Source organism: Emydura macquarii, unplaced genomic scaffold, assembly GCF_026122565.2.
Source record: "Emydura macquarii macquarii isolate MOO-44397 ecotype Brisbane River unplaced genomic scaffold, CSIRO-AGI_Emac_v2 contig_1483, whole genome shotgun sequence".
Classification (NCBI taxonomy): Eukaryota; Metazoa; Chordata; order Testudines; family Chelidae; genus Emydura; species Emydura macquarii.
In genome coordinates this window covers 5873424-5893469 of record NW_027131620.1, presented here as the reverse complement: position 1 = coordinate 5893469, position 20046 = coordinate 5873424, and the positions used below count along the sequence as shown (strand labels likewise).

General features: G+C 36.0%; 1 protein-coding gene across 1 annotated transcript in view; it reads right to left on the bottom strand.

Moving 5' to 3' along the window:
- Window positions 1-848: 848 nt before the first annotated feature.
- The window catches only part of DIDO1 (death inducer-obliterator 1), an 87560-nt gene continuing 68362 nt past the window's right edge, over window positions 849-20046 (bottom strand). Inside the window, 4 exon segments of the mRNA XM_067554109.1 lie at window positions 849-5823; window positions 5825-6065; window positions 17537-17732; window positions 19200-19289. Coding sequence (XP_067410210.1) covers window positions 2631-5823; window positions 5825-6065; window positions 17537-17732; window positions 19200-19289 — 3720 coding nt within the window. The 3' untranslated portion in view covers window positions 849-2630.

The window sequence follows — 20046 nt, the reverse complement described above, 5'->3', positions numbered from 1 at the left end:
GCATCAATGCAGCTGCGCCACTATAGCACTGCTAATCCAGACACTCTAAGATGACTGGAGAGAGCTTTCCCATTAACTTATTCCAGCCCCTGCAAGTGGTAGTAGCTATGTTGGCAGGAGCTCTCCACACAGGCGCTTAGGTGTAATTTACATCACTCAGGGTGTTTATTCACACCCGAGTGACATAATGCAGAATAACTTAAGTGGTAGTGTGTACATAGCCTAAGTACAGACCTACTGGTCCCTAGCCTGACCAAATCCCAGCCTGAACATCTGCAGCAGCCTATTTGATATTGCTATGGAGACCACTATCCTGCACACAGGAAACAGAGGTCCCCTGTTGAGTCACTCTGCCTGCTTCCAAATCACAGGCCTTGTTCTTCATGAATGAGATGAATTTCACCCCTTCCGCTTACACCTTTGCAAAGGCTGAGAGCAGCTGAGCTGTTTATCAAAAAAATTTCTCATTAGTTCTGCTGATGTATGAAACACAAATGACAACCTCATACTTGAAATAAATCTGGAACATACTAGAAAATGTTTTTGAATAATGGCTAATTTAAAAAACCAAACAAACACAACAAAGATCTCACTTGCCTTTCAGAACAGTTACGGTTAATGTAAGTTGTTAAATACATTGTTTTGAAAGCACCATCCTTGTTCAGATTGATAAAGGAACTGAGCAATATGATTAGCTAAACATCCACCAGTGTTCCACAACTGTTTCTTAGGCCATTCTTCTCTGAAGCGTCTCAAATTGTAATACCATTTGTACTATTAAAAAGTAATGATTATGTATAACTAAAATATGTACATGGATTTAAGAAAAAGACAACAAATTTCTGTAGATGTTTATTCTACTTACAGTAACAAAAACCTGTGAAGTCCCACGTTTTAATGTACAGTGATATATTTTGCAATATAAAATACAATTTACAGAAATTTCTATCAAGTAAACCTAAACAAACACACTTGATTTTTGCATACTTATACGTAAATCTTTAAATTAGAAACATCTCAGGAAAAAGAAAAAGAAAAAATCTTACATCATAGTAGGTGTTTGCATTTAATACCACCTCTTTCTGTATTTTATCATTTTGACTACAGTTTAGAATACAGCCCATCATTTAAATCAGCCAAGTTCTTGATATTTAAGGAGTTCAAAGATGCACCAATATAAAGTGTAAAATTTGTAGTGATGTATATGAATAGTGCTACTTATAATGTAGACTTCAAGATGCAAATGTTAATAGGAATCTAATTTTACATTTGCAAAACTATTTTATAAAAATATCAAAATATTTACCCAACTGTAAATTTACAAGTTCAAATAAATTAGCAGGGTTTTCTCTGTTTCACACTTCAGAATTATATTCTTGAAGAATACATGAAAAGTAGCAGTATGCTGTACTGCACAGTGAAAAGCTTTCCCTCTAAGCTATAGCATTAAACTAATATCTTTTCCTTTTCAAGCTTTATCCAAATACTTATTTTCAGTGGCCAACTTTTAAATACACCATCAGCATTATTATGGATTGCCAGAAAGCACTGACATTTTAGTTTGGGAGTAAAATATTTAACTATAAATTACAGAAAAAGTGGAGAAAATCCTTAAGTCTCTTAATAGAAACATTCTGCAAACAAAATGCTTTGCAAGAATCAGCATAACCAAAATAATAGCTTTAGTAGTATATTTAACCAGCTTATTTTCCATTCCTTTGGTTTACCGGTTTGTTCATTTACAAATTTTAATTATTTGCCAATAAATGTATGTTTTCAGAGTTCCACTGGATACAGAGGTGTTATTCTTTCTTTAATTATATTTTTGCTAAAATTCACCATTTAAAACCTTGCAGCCTCATGAAAAAAAATGTTATTTATGTAGAAGCCTGTGTTTCTTGGTTGAACTCTCAACAGCTGGATTCCATAACTCAAAATACCTTTATATAAAAAGGAAGATAGTGCACTTTTAAGCTTAACATTTCATATTCAAACACTCTGTCAGTTACAAATAAACAATAACACTGATCTTCTGCAGCCATTTCTTAAATACACACAACCCATCCATTGTAAGATCACAAGACAACAATATCAGACTCCTCTTGTAAAGCATGTGCTGTAAGAACAACTTTTTACACCGAAATACTACATAAATGAGATGTAAAGGTATGGCTCCTAAGGTCTTGATTAGATTCTCTTATAAAATTACAATTCAAGTTACTGGAAAACATAACTTTGTAATCTTAAAAAGCAATATGCTCTTTGCACACTTTTTCCATTTTTGTATTAATTGTAAATGGAAATTTTAAGATAAAGGTGTAAGTAGAAAAAACCCCCAAAATCTCATAACTGTTAACGCTGTGAATTTTTGTAAGAAAAACATTATGCACAAAATGCTGCAAGTTAAAGTCCAGTAATTTCTTGCTTCTTATCTATTTGAATATTCTCATTCACAGTTGTTCAAAAACTGTTTTAATTTGTCAATACATTTTGTAAGGCTGGCTTTACAAGAGCATTCTTGTAAAGATGAGAATATACAGTATATACAAGAGACATCGAATCAGTTTTTGCTATTATATTTTTTTTGCCAAATTAATTATTTACGGGGTACAATTAATTATTAATTGTTTCTATGTCTGATTAGTGGAAGATGAAGCAACTTCTGTTTCTGTTGGTTTCTGAGTTTCCTTCTGTGGTTCGGGCTTCAAATCTTTACCACTTTCCTTACTTTTACTTCGGTCTTTACGATCTCTTCCTCTGTCGCGGTCTCTATCCCTCTCTCGATCTCTTTCTTTCTCCCTGCTTCGATCTCGGTCTTTATCTCGGTCACGATCTCTATCCCTGCTTCTTGATCTGTCCCTATCACGTCTTCTATGAGAATCTCTCTCTCTGGTTCTGGCTCTCTCTCGGTCTCTGGTTCTTTCCCATTCCTTTGCCCTCTCTGAATCTTTCTCCCTATCTTTGTTTTGGTTTCTCTCTCTGTTTTTATCCCAGTCTTTGTCTCTCCCCCAGTCCCTTTCCCTGTCTCTACTCCAGTTTCTGCCATGGTCTCTTTCCCAAGGTCTGCCATGTTCTCGATCCCTTCGTCTTTCTTCAAATCCTCTGCCTTGTCGATTCTCTGACTGCTGACCTTCTGGCTGCTCTAATACCTTTTCTTTATTTCCTCCCTCATACCTCTCCCTCTGTCTCCCTTCAAAAGTCTGACCTCTAAATTCAAGGTTTTTTCCTTCCCGTAAATCAGATACCGGCCACTGTGCTTCTGACTCAGGTCCTTGCCCTGAAAGATTAGAAAGAGAGGCAGATGGTCCTGCTTCATCCCACATCTCCTTCCTGTGTGGTGGTGGATGACTTGGAAGTTCTAGGAGTGGTCTAGGGGTTGGTTTCATACCTTGTGGAGATTGCCCTTGAATATGAAATCTAGAAGGGGGAGGTTCATTTTGTTCTGGAAATAATGCAGGTGCAGATCCTCTTGGTCCTCCAAAATGAAGTGGTGCTGGACTTCTCTGGTTTGCAAATCTGGGTGGTGGACTCCCTCTCCGTTCTTCAAAAGGCTGTGGCAAAAGTCCTCTTGGCCCTGGTATGTGACTTGGAGATGGACCTCTTTGCCCTTCAAATTGATTTGGATGAGGGCCTCTTGATCCCCCAAAATGACTAGGGGGTGGACCTCTGGGCCCTCCAAACTGAGGTGGAGGAGGACCTCCTCTCTGTCCTTTAAACTGAGATGGTGGAGGTCTTCTTTGACCTCCAAAATGAAAAGGTGAAGGCCCCCTATTTCCCATAAACTGGGGTGGTTCCGGGCCTTCAAACTGTCCAGGAGGCCTAATCATCTCATTATATTGGGAATCTGGGAAGTCCCTTTGTTCCATGTGAGGTTCCCTACGATCTTCAAACTGAGATGGCGACATTCCTCTTGGAACACCAAGATAAGAAGGTGGAGGGCCCCTATTATCACCAAAAAGAGGAGGCGGTCCATGTTGTGTAGAAAATAATGAAGGAATAGGTCCTTTTTGTCCTCCAAATCTGCCAGGCGGAGGTCCTCTTTCTCCATCATTATTTGGACAAGAACCATGCTCTTCTGAAAACTGTGGTGCTGGTCCTCTTTGCCCAGGAAAATTGGGTCCATGAGGTCCCACAGATGCACCAAACATCAGTGGTGGAAGCCCTCCTTTTTGCCCAGACAAAGGAAATGGAGGCCCTCCTCGGTTTTCTTCGAAGTGTTGAGGGAGAGGTCCTCTTTCTCCCTCACTCTGAACAGTTGGAGATTCAGTTTGTTCTGCAAACTGACGGGACTGAGAATTTCTTTGATCTTCGTATTGTACTGAAGACAAACCTCCTTCTGGTTCAAAGTGACCAGATGGCTTTTCCTGAGGTGTAAACATTGGATTTGAAAAAGAATCTCTTCCTACTGATGGAGAATTAATGTCTTGTGACTCATTTGACCAGGGTACTTTATGCAAATCTTGCAAAGACTGGCCATTATTTGCTGTTGGGAAATTGGGCTGAAAAGATGTACTGGGAGGTGTTGGAAGCAGTACTTTACGTAAAGGCTTGGGTGTGGAAGTTTCTACAGAAGCTGTTTGATTCACACTTTCCAGATGAACTTTAGCAGTGTTTTCAAACTTGACATTAGGTGCATCTTGTTCAGACAATGTAGCAGCTTTTTCATCTTGAACCCACTTTTCCTCACTATATCCAGACTGGGTAGCAGAAATTAATGTTTTATCTTCCTTGTCAAGTGAAGTTTGTAATGAACCTGGAAAACTGGTTGGAAGAACTTCTCTTGTAGGTGTCTCGTTGTGTACTATTTGTGGCTTTATCCAAGAATCAGCACTGTCATTATTCTCTGTTATCATCCTTCTAGCCTGTCGAGGATCTCTACTTTGTCTCAAATCAGAGCCCTGGTTTAGCACTTGGGCTTGCTGGTTTGAGGATGAAGGTAAATCTGATTTTTCTATAGTTTGTTGTTCCTGCTGGAATAATTCAGTCTTTGTTATGGATGATTTTGGTGGTGGTGACATTAAAGCATCAGACACCGAAAAGTGAGCCATTGAAACACCAACAGCTGCTCTTTGTTGTCTGAGGGCTTCTTCTTGTTCTTCCAGTTGTCTTTTCTGTTCTTCTATTTGTTTGTTTAATTCTTCTAACATTTTTTGCTGTTCTACCAAGGAGGAGGGAGCAGACAGATCAGGTACATACGGGGCAGATGTTTCCAATGCATTGCTTTTTGCATCTGCGTACATTTTATTAGGTAAATCATCAACAGTAACTTTTGCTTCTTCTAAGATAGTTTCATCTTCTGGATCATAGGCCTCATCCTCTTGTTCAGATGTTTCACAAGGCTTTTCAATATCATACAGTTTTTCACTTTCACCAGTCTGTGTATCAAAAGCTCTCTCTGGCTCATACTCTTCTTCGGGATCATATGGTCTGTCATCTTCCTCCTCCTCTATAGCTTTATCTTTGGACATCTGACCATACTGCTGTACAATTGGATCTAATAAAGGAACAACTGATACTCCATCAGTTGTAACTTGAGCTTCCTGACTTGAAGACTGAACAGTTTCAGAGTCCTTAGTAACAGATTCAAAAGATTTCTTTTTTCCAAAAAGAGTCTGCAGGATGTGCTCAAGAGGTGTGGCTGTTTTTGAAGAACATGAAGTTGTAGAAGATGAAGTTGTTGTGGCAGTGACTGTTGCTGTTGCTGAAGTTGGAACTGGCAGTGTCAGGGTTGTTGTGGTTCCTGTTTTAATCGATGACAGTATTTTTAACACTGAAGGAGTTACTGTAGATGGTTCTTGAATGGGAAGTGGTGGTGGTGGGGGGAGATCCAGGTGGTGTTGTATTCACGGCTGTATCTCCAGAATAAAGTGTGTATTTTGGAGGTTTCTTTTCTTGTTGAGAAGCAACAGGGCCTTTAGGGTACACAGATACTTCAGATTCTTCCTGTATTTGAATTCTGCTTCGCTTTTCTTCCATCTTGTCCGAATCCAGACTAGTTGCAGGACGTTTACCTTTTTGACAAATCACTAATCCAAGAATTAAATTTGGACGTGATGATTCAAGACCTGTAAGTCAAAAAAAAACTGTGTTAAAAGTCAGTTGTTATTTATCCTTAAAGCAGTAACCCATTGATCTACAACAGCAATGAAAGCACACAACAGAGAAAATATATACAATCAGTACAGATAGTGTGCATCTTCTGTTTGAATTACACTATATGTACTGTTATGTCAGATTTTTCACTAGTCCAAGTACACTCCAGTTTAAAAGATGTCCTCTCTTTGATGCAAACTAACAATTGGTGGAGGTACTAAAAATAGTGACTTCCTTATTAATATGGAAACAATCAGATCTCTGTATTGGAAACATACTTTATTAAATATTCTTTTTTCATGCTAATGTACCTTGTTCACTTCTCAAAGTTAGCACACTATTGCTATTGTTGACTTCAAAAATCAAATAAGTTATGAGCAAATATACTGTACATTAATGGAGAGACAAAATGGGGAAAACTTGCTGCAGCGATACAAGCATTCAAAACACATAAGTCACAATAAAAAAAATGCAAAGAATTATTAAAACGTTAGTCTCATGCCACGTAAGCCCGTTTTCTATAGTACATTGAGAATATGGTAACTTTGTCTTTAACACCACATTTTTTAAAAAAGATCAAATTTGTTTTTCTGTTTGTCTTCAAAGGAAAATGCTTAACAAAAAGGTTCGTATAACTAGCATCATAACTTATCAAAGAGAAAGGACTATATAAGTAGTAAAATAGGTCCACATTTTTTTTTTTTGTCTCTAAATGATAATCATACTCTTGTTTTTGTTAACAGTACTGGTATTAGATTATCTTCAAAAACTTAGTTGAGACGTGTTTAATAAACAGTAACAATACTAAAAAAATCTTCATTTCCTCTTTGAAAATTCTTTATGATAATTTCTGCTCATTTTAAGGGTGAATCTATTTTTAAAAAAGAGAAGTGTAACAGATGAAGGGAAGCTGGAGGTTCACTAGCATATTATACAGTTAAGGGTAAAGTAGATAGAGTTTGGTATTGGTGCAGGTATAAAAAGTAAAAGAAAAGATTTTAAAAACTGATTATTTGAAAACTACTAGAAATATCTGTACTGTGGAACAGCCTTTTGCACATCATACAATAAAACACCAGTTATCTGGAACACTGAGCTATTTAGCTGAGGTTAGTCCTGCTTTGAGCAGGGGTTTGGACTAGATGACCTCCTGAGGTCCCTTCCAACTCTATGATTCTATGATCAAATATGTTTAAATAATTATAACACAGTTAAGACAGGAACATAGGTTCACAGTTTATTAGATAAAGTCGTTCAGACAGAGGCTGAGTATGGATAATCTGGATCATATACTTTGTACATACGTGTTTCTGTCATGAATGTCTGGATTATTATTAGTTGTTCTAGCTGTATTATGATGGTATTCATTAGGATTAGGGTCTCCTTATGCTGGTGTAGTACAAACAATAGGGAAGACAGAGTCACTGTCCCAAAGATCTTACAATCTAATTTAACGGAAAGCAAAAGTGAATGCAGCACACACTAAAAGGGGATAGGAGAGGCAGGACAAGGGTATCAGAAAATCATGTGTTTTACATAAATTAGCCATTGCACAATTTAATTCCAAGTAATTTTAACATATATATAAGTATCAGTAATTTCCAATGGTCTTCTATATAGGCTTTTTTCTGTAGGCTTCATAGTAAAAATACGTCTTGAGGAGAGGGTAGGGGCTATATAGATCAGTTTGGACAGGGCATTCCAAGATGGGATGACGGAAGAAAGCTCCAAGATGCTTGTGAGATAAATGGACAAACAGGAACATGGGTCTGGCAGAACAGAGGGCAACATGATGTTCATCTCTTTTTTATATGATTGAATGTTGACCATTTAGGACCTGGTACTCCAGCTCTTAACACAGGTAAGTAGTCTCATTAAATTAATAGGATTACTCACCTGAGTAAAGGATTCAGAATCAGCTCCTTTGAGAAGCACATGTTAAATTGACAGGAAGGTTTTATGGAATATAGAAAGACATTTTGAAGGGTGTTCATAGGGTCTGCTTCACACGCAACTTCCATTGATATTTAGGGAGGTTAAATAAGTCAATACAGGATGGATGGCAATGAACAAACCCATTAACATGTCTCTGGTGACAGATGTAATCCATACAAGCATTCAGTGCAAAAGGATTTTTGTTTGTGTGACTCTTTGGTTAGAAAAAAAACATTCTTCCAACCTTTACTATAGTCACTATCATATTGGTCATTAATTATGGTTTCCATCCATCTAATAAGTTGCAATATAGAAACCTAACTTCTAAAACCAAAAAAATAACATTGATAATTATTCCTTATGGACAAGCTAGGACAAAGATTTTACACTCTGTGGCATTCACAATTTTTATAGTTGGAAGGAGGGGATTCAAGTAGTACAGTATATTCATAAATATTAGCTTGGTTACTATCTCAGTTCTTGCTACTAAAATGCATTTCAAACATGCATTAAAGGCTGGTTTTAATTGTCTAATTATGGGTCACTCATATTGAGTTCAGTAGTAAGACTTAAAATTGTAGAAAAACTAAGTGGCATAAACTGAACATAAGAGTTGCTGTTCACAGGTATATTAATGTATCTGCTCCAAGAAAACTAGAATTAAGTATGTTTTATTTTTCAGCTGTATTTGTGGTAATTGAAGAGCAAATTACTGTTTTATATTTCACTAGTTTTACTAAATTTATTTAATGAATTTCACATTTCCTAAACTTATTTGGTTGCTAAACCCTCCATTAAGGCCCCCATAGAGAGTAGTAAAGCAATTTAGCGTGTTTAAAGTTAAGCATTAGTATTATAACTGAAGGGATGGGAGTACTCACGTTTTAAAACAAGTTGAGTTAGGACCTAAACACATGTAGGCTAAAATCTTGGCCCCACTGATGTCAATGGCATAACTCCCTTTGACCTAAGTGTGGTCAGGATCTCAGCCTTTATGAGGGAATTAACAAACTGAAAAGTATTTCCTTAAGTAACAAAATGGCATAAGATCTAAGAAGCTCTGTGATTGTATTTTAAGCTCCTTCCCCCAAACAGTGAACAGTTGTGTGTATAATATACATCGTGAGGACTAATGTAATCTATTATATTTAAAACAGCTTTTTATGATGGTACTGCAATTTTAAATCTCTAATTTTGTTCTTCAAATGTAGCTGGGAAACAGTTTTCTTCAAACTCTTGCCTCTTTTTCTTGGGCTGAGGAGATTCTCCTTTTACTGAGATAGATGTTGCATATTTCAGTTAACTGATACTGTTATAAACATCACACCCACACATGGAAAATTTATCATATTTTTACTTTCAGTATTCTTACAAATTATCCTTCAAACTAAAAATGTTGTGTCAAACAATCTTTCAGCAACAACTGAAGCTCTTGTGCTCATCATAACTGTATGGAGGCAGGCATTTCTCAAAGGAGATCACTGCTAAGATTTATAGATTAAAACAAAAGAATTTAAAATCTTATCATGAGGCCTGCTGTCAATTGTGGGGGAAACAACGCTAATTTACAAACTCTGAATACTTCTGAGAGCACTGGTAAACGTACAGTGAATGTGTTTCAAGTGACCACTCAATTAACCTGCAAAAATTGGTTGCCCACTAGAAATGGTCTTTATGGAAAAAAAAATTCAAATAAAATTGTAATGAAAAACCTGAGGCTACTCTACAGTGATTGCTTAAAAGAACTGGTTAGCTACTGCAAGTGGTCCTCAGCATAGGTTTAAGAATATTGAAAAAGCAAAGTGTTCTCTTCTAATGGAATTTAAATGAATGTTTTATAGAACAATTATTTTAAAGACACAAATTCAGACATAAACCTACATGCCTTGATTCATGAACTCACCCAATTTTCTCAAGTATTGCTGCTTGTATGGTATGCATCACCTCGTTTTGTGAAAACATGGCTCCTGACACAATACCATTCTGCATGAGGTATATCAAATCCAATTCCTAGTACAATGTGGAGAATTAAAGTTCCACAGTTTAGATGTTATTTTAGAATATTTTTACCTGGGGATGGTGTTTGACCCATTATATTATTCTTTTATTTTGATTTTTGTAATAAATACTACTCTCCATTTATGTGAATTCAGTGTCATAGGGATATTACTCAGATACAAAATTTAGGGTTTTACAAATGCTGCCACTTTTCTTCCCCCTCTTCCGTAATTTTATTTTAAACAAAATAAACTACTGAAATGATCAGTCCTAGGAAAGAAGCAGCAAGCTGCACTGGAAGCAGCAGGGACTTGCAGATAATCTAAATTTGCTAGTGGGAAAAAAAGATTACATGGGTATTGAGATGGGATGGGGATCTGGTAGGTTAGGAACTAAACATCCTGGGTTCTCTTGGGAAAAGACCTTAGAAATCTTTGGTCTGTCCAAAAACAAATTGACTTGCACTCAACTGCATAAAGTCAGCTGCAGCAATTTTGATGACTTTGGGCATCAGGAATTCAGCCAAGAGACCATTTTAGCCCCATTTAAAAAATAATTATAAAATGTATTTGATTAATTCAGTGATTTGCTTAGATAAGAATTCCACTTATCTTACTATTCATTTTAGCTGCTTGGTAAAAAGGTAGAGCTGATCAAATAGGAAAATAAGTCCTTGATTTGTGAATATGTTTGTGGATATAAATGTTGGATTTGGTTCACTATGAACTGAGAGGTCAATTTCTTATTTGCAAGTATTCAGATTACCATTATGCATTCAAGTAAATGTTGACAAATCCTGAAAGTTTCACCAACTTTTATTTGTCCAAAAATGCTTATTAGGAAGTTGCTCTTCTCGACTTTAAAATTTCCGTTACCTAATCAGGAGTAGAGACAATGCCTTGTGACTTAAGTGACCAGTCAGAACACAAATTAAAAACACTAACTAGTTTACGAGACGTTTATAAAAAAATTCATAGGACGGAAAATATCCAGTATACCTGTTTGGTGAACAATAATGAATACCTGCGCAGAAATTAAGATCAGTTTGCAAACTATTCATTAACTACAAAAGTGTCAAAATTGTGACAAATAGTTTAACCAGCTCTAATCAAATATTAATAGCATTAAATAATTTTATAAAATGTATTTTTAAGTATTTACCTCAATAAATTAGATGTCTAGATCTCAATAATAGTCCAAATTCATGATTATCTGTTTTGATACTGTAGTTTAACAATAGTTCATATCCAATTGTACATAACCCTTGCTTTTCAATCATCATATATTCCAAATTTCAACAAAATAGGAATTTTTAAAAAGTTTAGCAAAACTACACTGGCATCTCATCTACATACATTTTCATAAACACAAGGCAAAAAGTTACTTTCTTTTATCCAAAGCTAGTACCCTAAACAGAAGTGGTCTGATTTTCAAAGGTGCTGAGCACATGCAGCAACTGTTGAATTCAAAGGGATTAGTGAGTGACCAGCACTTCGAAAGATCAGATAACTTCTATGTAGATATCCAAATATTGCCTAAGTGTCTAATTTGAGGAACCCCATTCTCCAACTAACCCCTAACAACTGCCTTTCAGGTGGTAAGGTATTTTAAAAGTGCTGTGAACGAATGTAGTAAAATGAATTTAGTAGGTATATTACAATGCCGAATTAGTGTTATATATATTTTAAAACAGCTTTTATCCCACTGTTTGTTTGAAGTCCATCTGCTGATTTTGTTCAACTGTGACTATAGAAATACAGGGTATGCTAAACTCTCATTTCCCCAGGCTTGCCTTTCTTCTCCTTATGTACATCTTTTTCAATAAATATATATATTTTTTAATTTCTAAAGACTAACATATATTACTCTTACTTTCATCATTGCAAGCTCAAATTAAACTCTCTCAGTTGTAGCATGTTAGATAATTCAAAACTGCCACTGGAGTTTTGTTCTGGGTTTTAAAGTATGCGCTGCTACCGTAGGTTAAAATATACTTGCTGAATGGAATAGTTTCTTCTTTTTCTATGACGAATATTTGTGCCATCTTCTTCCACTGTAAGTCTTTAATATATCTGTTGAGATGAAAATCTACTTCTACATAAAGGATACAACTAATTTTATTATTTTAAGTATTGTTGTGAAGGTTTTTCTTTTCAGAAGTCTGATATTTCAATGCACTTGTAGTAGTGTGGAAAGATTTAGCAGAAAAAAGTATCTGTATTCTTCCACATTTTCAGAAAAATAGTTACCACTGTAAACTATCAAATGGATATACCAACATTAATGCAATATTTTCTATGTAGAAAGAATACGGCCTTTTCATTAAAATGCATCTACTTTAAATTAATAAGGTATTTGACAGGGTTTCATGTCACAGTCGCACAGGAAAACTGTAGAACTTTGAATCAGCCATGTAGGAGTGGCTAAAAACTGTATCAATCAGCAATTATTAATCCTTTGATAGCAGGAGTTTCAGTGTCAGGTTTGGAGAAGGTACTCAGTGGAGTTCCACAGATGTCCATTCTGGTTCCACTACTATTTGCTGTTTTCATTATCAACTTGGCAGATGGGTGTGTGAATGCATTAATATTTACAGACCATACAAAAGACAGGAGAGTTAAAAATACTATATTAAGAAAAAAAGCAAAATAAAGCAAGTTTAGTGGGGCAAGAACAAAATTAAATAAAGGGACGGAGAAAAAAGTCAAGTAGTATGGGCATAGAGAAGAGTTTAAGGGGAGGTTTATAATGAAGTCAATGCAACATAGTTGGAAAAATAAAATAAAGGCAATTGCTAAATAGGATTGTATTGTGGGAGTTAGAATAGGTAGAGAGAAAAAAATCCGAAGAGTTATTTCTGTTTCACTCAGAACTCAGCAGGCCTGAATTGGAGCACCGTGTCCAGCTTCAGACACTGGATTTTAAGAACACACACAAACTGGTAGAGTACACAGAATAACAACTGAAGTGACACTTTTGAACTACATACAGTCCACAGCAAAATTTAAAAGGAAGGAAGATACAATATCGTAAGTATGTAAAAGGGGTGATATGACAAGGACAGGGAGCAATGTTTTCATTAAACAAAGAGGACAAAAAAGGGAGTAATGGGGTTAATGTAGCAAAACTTATGTATATAAATTCAGAAAGACCAATAAAAAAAGCATCTAGCACACTGGGATCTTGGTACATGAGTAGGGCCCTTTGTCATTAAAATAATATAAATTAAAAAAAATATTGTGTAATCACCTCCACTACAGAGATTCAAGGTCAAATTTGACACCAAACTTTTCAGGGATGATTCAATAAGTAAATCAATCCTGCCACAACAGCAGCAGGATCGACTAGGTGACCCAGCTGAAGTCCCTCTTTCCAAAAAACAAAACAAAAAAATCCATGAATAAGTCAACAAAAAGTGAACAATCATACAGAAAAAATGCAAGTGTGCAAGCGTTACCACTGAACTTTGATTATTTGTTTCCCTTCTTTGTGCACCTGGTGAAGTAAAATGTAACGGAAAAGAAACATGTTATGTGGCAGCACAGACCAGTGGACAGAGCACAGGAGGAGGAGTCAGGAGACCTAGGCTCTATTCCAGTTCAGGCACTAACTCACTGTGTGACCTTAGGTAAGTCATGTATCTTCTTTGTCCTTTTCCCATCTGTAAAATAGGGATGATTGTACTTACCCTCCTTGGGAAAGTGCTTTGGAGATCTACAGATGAAAAGTGCTAATGTGTGTGTGAGCCATTCAGACAATATTTATGGATGAGACAGTGAAATACAGTGAACTCCTACTGGAATAACCTGGAACAGCCAGCTGATAATACTTCAGATAATCTAGTATTTTGATCAATATAACTAATGGCCATCTCCCCATTTTCCCATCCCAATTAAATGTAAGAAAACAGATGTGAAAGTTTTTCATGAAGCAAAAGGTACATTTGTAGTTTAGAAGTCATCAGTTTCATTCCATCAGTCCACCAGAAATGGGAGAGAAGTGACTAATTTCAACTTGTGTAATGGAGCTTTTCTGTACAGTTCTAATATCTTCTAGCTAGGATTTTTGAAATGGCAGAAGCAAAAGGTTTTATGTTGACCACATCAACTACTTATTGCTTGCTCACTTATATTTGCATTTTCCTTGACAGACTTTTTGATAATACTTTCTGGTTTCTTGTTAAACTGTAACTGAAGGTACAGTGAGACTGTTACACAACACCTACAAAAACATTTACATTTAAAGAGACAATGACCACTTTCCATAAAACACTTTTATTGACTATGAATAAAAAGAAAGCAGTAAATTCCATCTGATATTACTTGAAAATGTGGATTACAATTTTTTATGCAGTGGTATTAATACATATATACATACATAGAAGAACAAAGAAAAGTGCTTACCTGAAAAAAAAGTTTTTACTGTATTTTAGTTTTAAAATATTAATGCAATTAAGCACCATTATGAAACAAATATTGAACTATCAGTTCACACTTGATAGGAACATCTGGTGGCAGAAATCTAGTTGAAGTGTCTTTTATTGAAACCATATGCCCTGCCTATCTTTCATACCTAAAAGTGGAATCTGCACTTTACATCTCATTTTATCTAAAGTGTATGATATTTTCAATTTCTCTAGGGTTTTGATGCCAGTAATTCTAGGTTTAAAAACCCTCCTATAAATAATTAATGAAAAACGTTGGACTAACACACTAATAATTTTTTAACCAGTAGTATGTTGTATGCTACGAAAGCAAAGCCAGTCCTTTGAAATTTGTTGACACTGCACATTTCGACACTCCCAGGTATAGAATCTGATCCAATCTTTTGGCCAATGAGTGTTTTGCAGTTAGGATAATTGGCTATGGAATTTTTTTCCTTATAGTTACTATCTTTGCCCGTTTTGAAATACATTTATTTTGGTGAAGAGGGGTCATTCTAAAATTCCCTCATTTCACCCTTTACTTCACCACCAACTGAAGGCTCTAGTGGCAGCTGCAATTACCTCTGGAGACCAACAGCATCAATTAGATTCATACATTTGAAATCACAAAAAGTACTCCTCTTCCTCAAGAGACATAATGTACTGTTTTTTAACAACACTCCAACCTTTGCAGGCACAGAAAAATCAGCAGAGGCATCTGTACCATATAAAAATTCAAATTCCAAAATTAAAAGGTCCAGATTTTCAAAAGTAACTAGTGATTCTGAGTGCCCAACATCAGACACCTTCATTTTCAGAAAGTGATGTTAAAATTAGGCCCCTTGAGTGCTAGTTCAGAAACCTAAACTGTGGTATTCAAATAATTAGTCACTTTAAATCTTGGCAAAAAAACCCCAAACCTAATACTCTACATTTGTGAAGGGACAGATATTCTATAGAATTACGTTGATTTTAAAACTCAATAGCTGGTTGCAATTTCAATGCATTTTATCTATCATATGTCTTAATGCTAGTATTTGAGAAAGATTTAAATCGAAAGTTAGAATTTTAGAAATGTAACCTTTGCCCAACTAGAGCCTAATCAACTTGTGAACTCATCTTGGGTAAAATTCACTCCAGTTCAGAAGGCCCATACAAGGTCCATAAGTGATATCTGCAAGTTCCTACTAAGAAGATTTGAAAGGACATTGAAAGAACATTAGTTCCTACTAAGAAGATTTGAAAAGACATTTGTCAGACTCTCTTAAAGAGAAAATTTTAATTAAAATTAATTGAAAAAGGAAATTTACAAAGCTAGTCAAAAGTCAAACAAAGCTGGTAGTAGGTACAGATTATTTAAGTGCTCCCCTAAAATACTATGTTTAAATGCACTACAAAAGACTGTGAGCTCCTTAGGGCTGACTGATGGGCCAGTCCTATTAGTCTTGTTCATCATGGTCCAGAGTGGAAGGGACTCTGAATGTTGGCTTTTTGTGTGCTGTCTAAGAAGATTGGTCCAATGGTTAGGTTGCTAGCCTGGGACTTCAGAGACCCAGATTCAGTTCCCTGCTCCAAAGATCTTTTGTGTGACCTTGGGCACATAACTTGGTGTCTCTGTTGCTCAGTTCCCTGCTGTAAAATAGGGATAACAATGCTTCCCCTACCTCAGAGAGGCCTATTGAGGATAAGTACATTAGAGGTTGTGAGATACTATGGTAATGAAGACCCTGTAAGTACTTGATAGGGAGGAACAGACACTGTCCCTTTAGTTGCAGTCTAAGTATGGGGACCAGAAGTATGTCCCCTTTATGGATCGTTACACAGCCAGCATTTCTTCCCCACACTCTAAGGCTGGGAATCTTCAGAGTGGGTTTTTCTAAGACGTAAAGGAGAGACAGGAAGGGAGTGGCACCAAAATATTTTTTTTACACTTGGCACAAAAGAGCTGGTCCAAATATGAAACACTCCATTATTTGTGGTTATGAGGTTTGTTTGAGAACATTTTATTGTTTAGTTAGGTCCTAATCCTATGAACATATGGAAATTGAGGACAGTCAGCTTCTCAAGAAAGGAGCTCCACACACTATAGGATTTGGTCCTTGACACTTATTTTAAAAGAATTTTGTAAAAAACACCAGAACATTTGAGTGCTGCCTGGATCTCATCTCACACTCCTTTAACCTCTCAAGCAGCTTCCTTGTGTCAAAAACAAATTCTTTTTGAGAGACTGAATTTATGCTCCTCCTTCATTCTCAGTCTAAGACAACATCAAATTCAGTATAAAAAGTGCTATCTGAAAGATGAATTCACACTCCCCTCATTCTCACTTCTTCATTCAGTCACCAGGCCCACCACACAGGCAGAGGAGCAAACTGAAGCCAAACTTTACCACCCTCAATTTATTTTAGAAAATAGATTGGAAGAAAATTTATATGAGAATGATTAGGATTCTGATACTGTAATCTTCCTACTCCCATTTATAACTACCCATTGTGCAGCTACACTACATTTCTATGGAGTGGGAAAATGGCTATTTTTTTTTTTTTTAAACCGAGCCAGTCTTTGACTTTTAGTGATTTAGCTAGAGTTTTCTTATCCCCACCAGAAGATTAGAACACAAGCACATAAGAAAAAAGTCGCAGAGTGAGATGATGATGCAGTGAAGTTGTTGCAAACGTTACCTTTCATTTAAGGAGATATCTTGACTCCTGTGCGTTTTAAAGTTAGAATTTCCTGCTGGGTTGCTGCTGAGATGTATGGGTAGTAGTGTTTTTATATAATGATTGTTCTATATACCCTGGTTTATGGATAAACTCATGCTCACAATCATGAGCAAACCTACTACAGGAAAGACTGTATAGATTACAGATTACTTTATCTTTGGGGCAAAGAGTTGACTTATTGCTTCTCCCAAATTACATATTTCATTTTTACAACTATTTTTACATAATGAACTACTTTTCCGTTGGTACTTACGTGAGAGCATGTGTTACACCTAAATTCAATAACATCATTTGTCTCCACAGAATACTTGTAATTATGGTTTAACAGGGGTATCATTTAGCTTCCCACAAATTATGTGCTTACCTGGTCCCTCAAAGGGCAAGAGTTTGGATGGAATTGGGTCCTTAGCACTCAGTGGGATCAAGTAGAGGTCCTTGACGTGTCTGTTGTTGTTAGCTACAACACCAAAACGACCACGGCTGCTAAAATAGGAGTAGAGAGAAATATAGGCAACTTCCTCTTCTTCTGTTGCAGGGTGGAAACGAATCAAACACAGTTCCTACAATACAAAAAATTACAAGGGGAAATTGTTGATTTAGTGCTAAACTAGTAAATAAAGTGCTAAATGGGATGTTACTACATTGAAAAGCACTTCACTTTTAATGAAAAGAAAAACAATATTCTATAAAGTGTGACAATAATCAACACCAATTACCTACATTAGGGCAATATTGTAATTGAAATGATTATGACTATGCCTAAACCCATTATTTTTAATTAAAAATTAGAATTAGTTTTAAGCCCTACACAATTTTGGAAACAAACATTACTTGTGTATCTTGTATCTAAATACTGCATCTTAACAAATCAGGAGTCTGAGCATTCCAGCACATTAATGAAGGGAATTAATATTGTAAAGCATGGATTTTCCATTTCCACCGTGTTTTTAATGTTAAGACCCCTTTGTCTACTTAATTGCTTTGTCTTTTTTTGAACTTGAATTTAAATATTTAACACAAAAGATTTAAATTCTCTTGGTTCACTTGATACACTCATTTACTCAAAAAAGAACATCACAATATGGTTAAAATGCTCAAAATACACAAGTTTACATTTTTCCTCACTGAATCCAATTTTTAAAGTATTAACTTTTAAATGTTTCCACTGGATTTCTGGGCATCATCTCAGACAATATTCGATGTTTAGCAAATTAAAATTATATTAGCGCTGCCAATAAAGACAAGTGCAAAGCACTACACTTAGGAAGGAAAATCAAATGCACAACTACGCAATGGGGAATAACTGGCTAGGTGGTAATACTATCTGAAAAAGGATCTGGGAGTTTAGTGGATTACCAATTGAATATGAGTCAAAAATGTAAAAGGCTGTGAAAAAGGCTAATATCATTCTGGCATGTATTAATTAATAGGTATGTAAGACATGGGAGGTAACTGTCCTACTCTAGTCAGCGCTGGTGAGGCCTCAGTAAAGTACTGTTTTCAATTCTGGGCACCTCACTTTAGGAAAGATGTGGACAAATTGGAGAGACTCCAGAGAAGAGCAACAAAAATGATAAAGTCTAGAAATCCTGAACATAGGAGGAAAGGTTAAAAAAATGGGCATGTTTAGTCTTCAGAAAAGAAGACTGAGGTAGGACTTGATAGCAGTCTTCAAATAAGTTAAGGGCATTCATAAAGAAGATGGTGATCAATTCTCCATTCCAATGAAGATAGGACAAGTAGTAATTGGCTTAATCTGCAGCAAGGGAGATTTTCTAAAGGCAGTTAAGCCCTGGAATAGGCTTAAAAGAAAGGCTGTAGAATCCCCATCATTGGGGGTTTTTAAGAACAGATTGGACAAACACCTGTCAGGGAAGGTCTACATCTTTTTGGTTCTGCCTCAGCGCAGGGGGCTGGACTTGACTCCTTGAGGTCTCTTCCAGACCTACATTTCTATGAGTCTATGATTACGTTTTATAAAATTAGTTTTCTTCTTCACTGCTAGACACAGGATTTTAAGTGAGTACCTTAGAAAGGGAAGATTTGAGTTTGCCAACATAATCCCAGACTGTCTTCGGTGAGATCCTCCCACCAATATGAATTGTATCTGGCAAATCCTAAACAAGAAGTATTACATGGTATTATAAGAAAGCTTCATAAACAGACAATATGTTGTTTAAAAGTAATGTAGATTGCCCCATCCCAATAGCCTATTGGATGCTACACTACAGGAAGAGGAGGCTATAACATTATTATATTTTAGCCTGCCTTTTATGACTTAGGAGATGCACTGTATTTTAATATGAGACAGTTTATTTCTTAACTGCAAGGTGAGTATAGTTATTGCACATTACTGGAAGGGTGCCAGCATATTACAAGAGAAAAGGCAGTCCAGAATGCCAGTGACAGTTAAAGCTGAAGGACTTCCATATGCACCATCAACTAAATCAGCTCATTTGCTTTGGGCAGGAAAACACCCTTTTCTATACACAAGTGAATTTTTAACACCCTAATTTCCAGTACAGCAATATAGATTCTTTTCCTTGCAATTTAACAGACTTGCCCCATGACTACGAGCCATGTGTGTTCTAATTAGGTTCTCTGTCAGAATGCTACAAGACGTTTTACTGATACAAATACTGTAAGTGATTACCATCATGGCTCCCATATTATAACTACAAATAATAAAGCCATGCTCTAAAACACAATTTGTTTTTGAAAGCGTCCTGACATTATTTATATTCAAATACAAAATTCAATATAAATACCCTCAGAAAATGTGCTTTAAAAAGGGAGAAAGTTTCCAGTTTGTTCTGATATTAACAAATGCACACTTTTTCATAACATCAGGTCACTCAAATCTGCATACTCCCA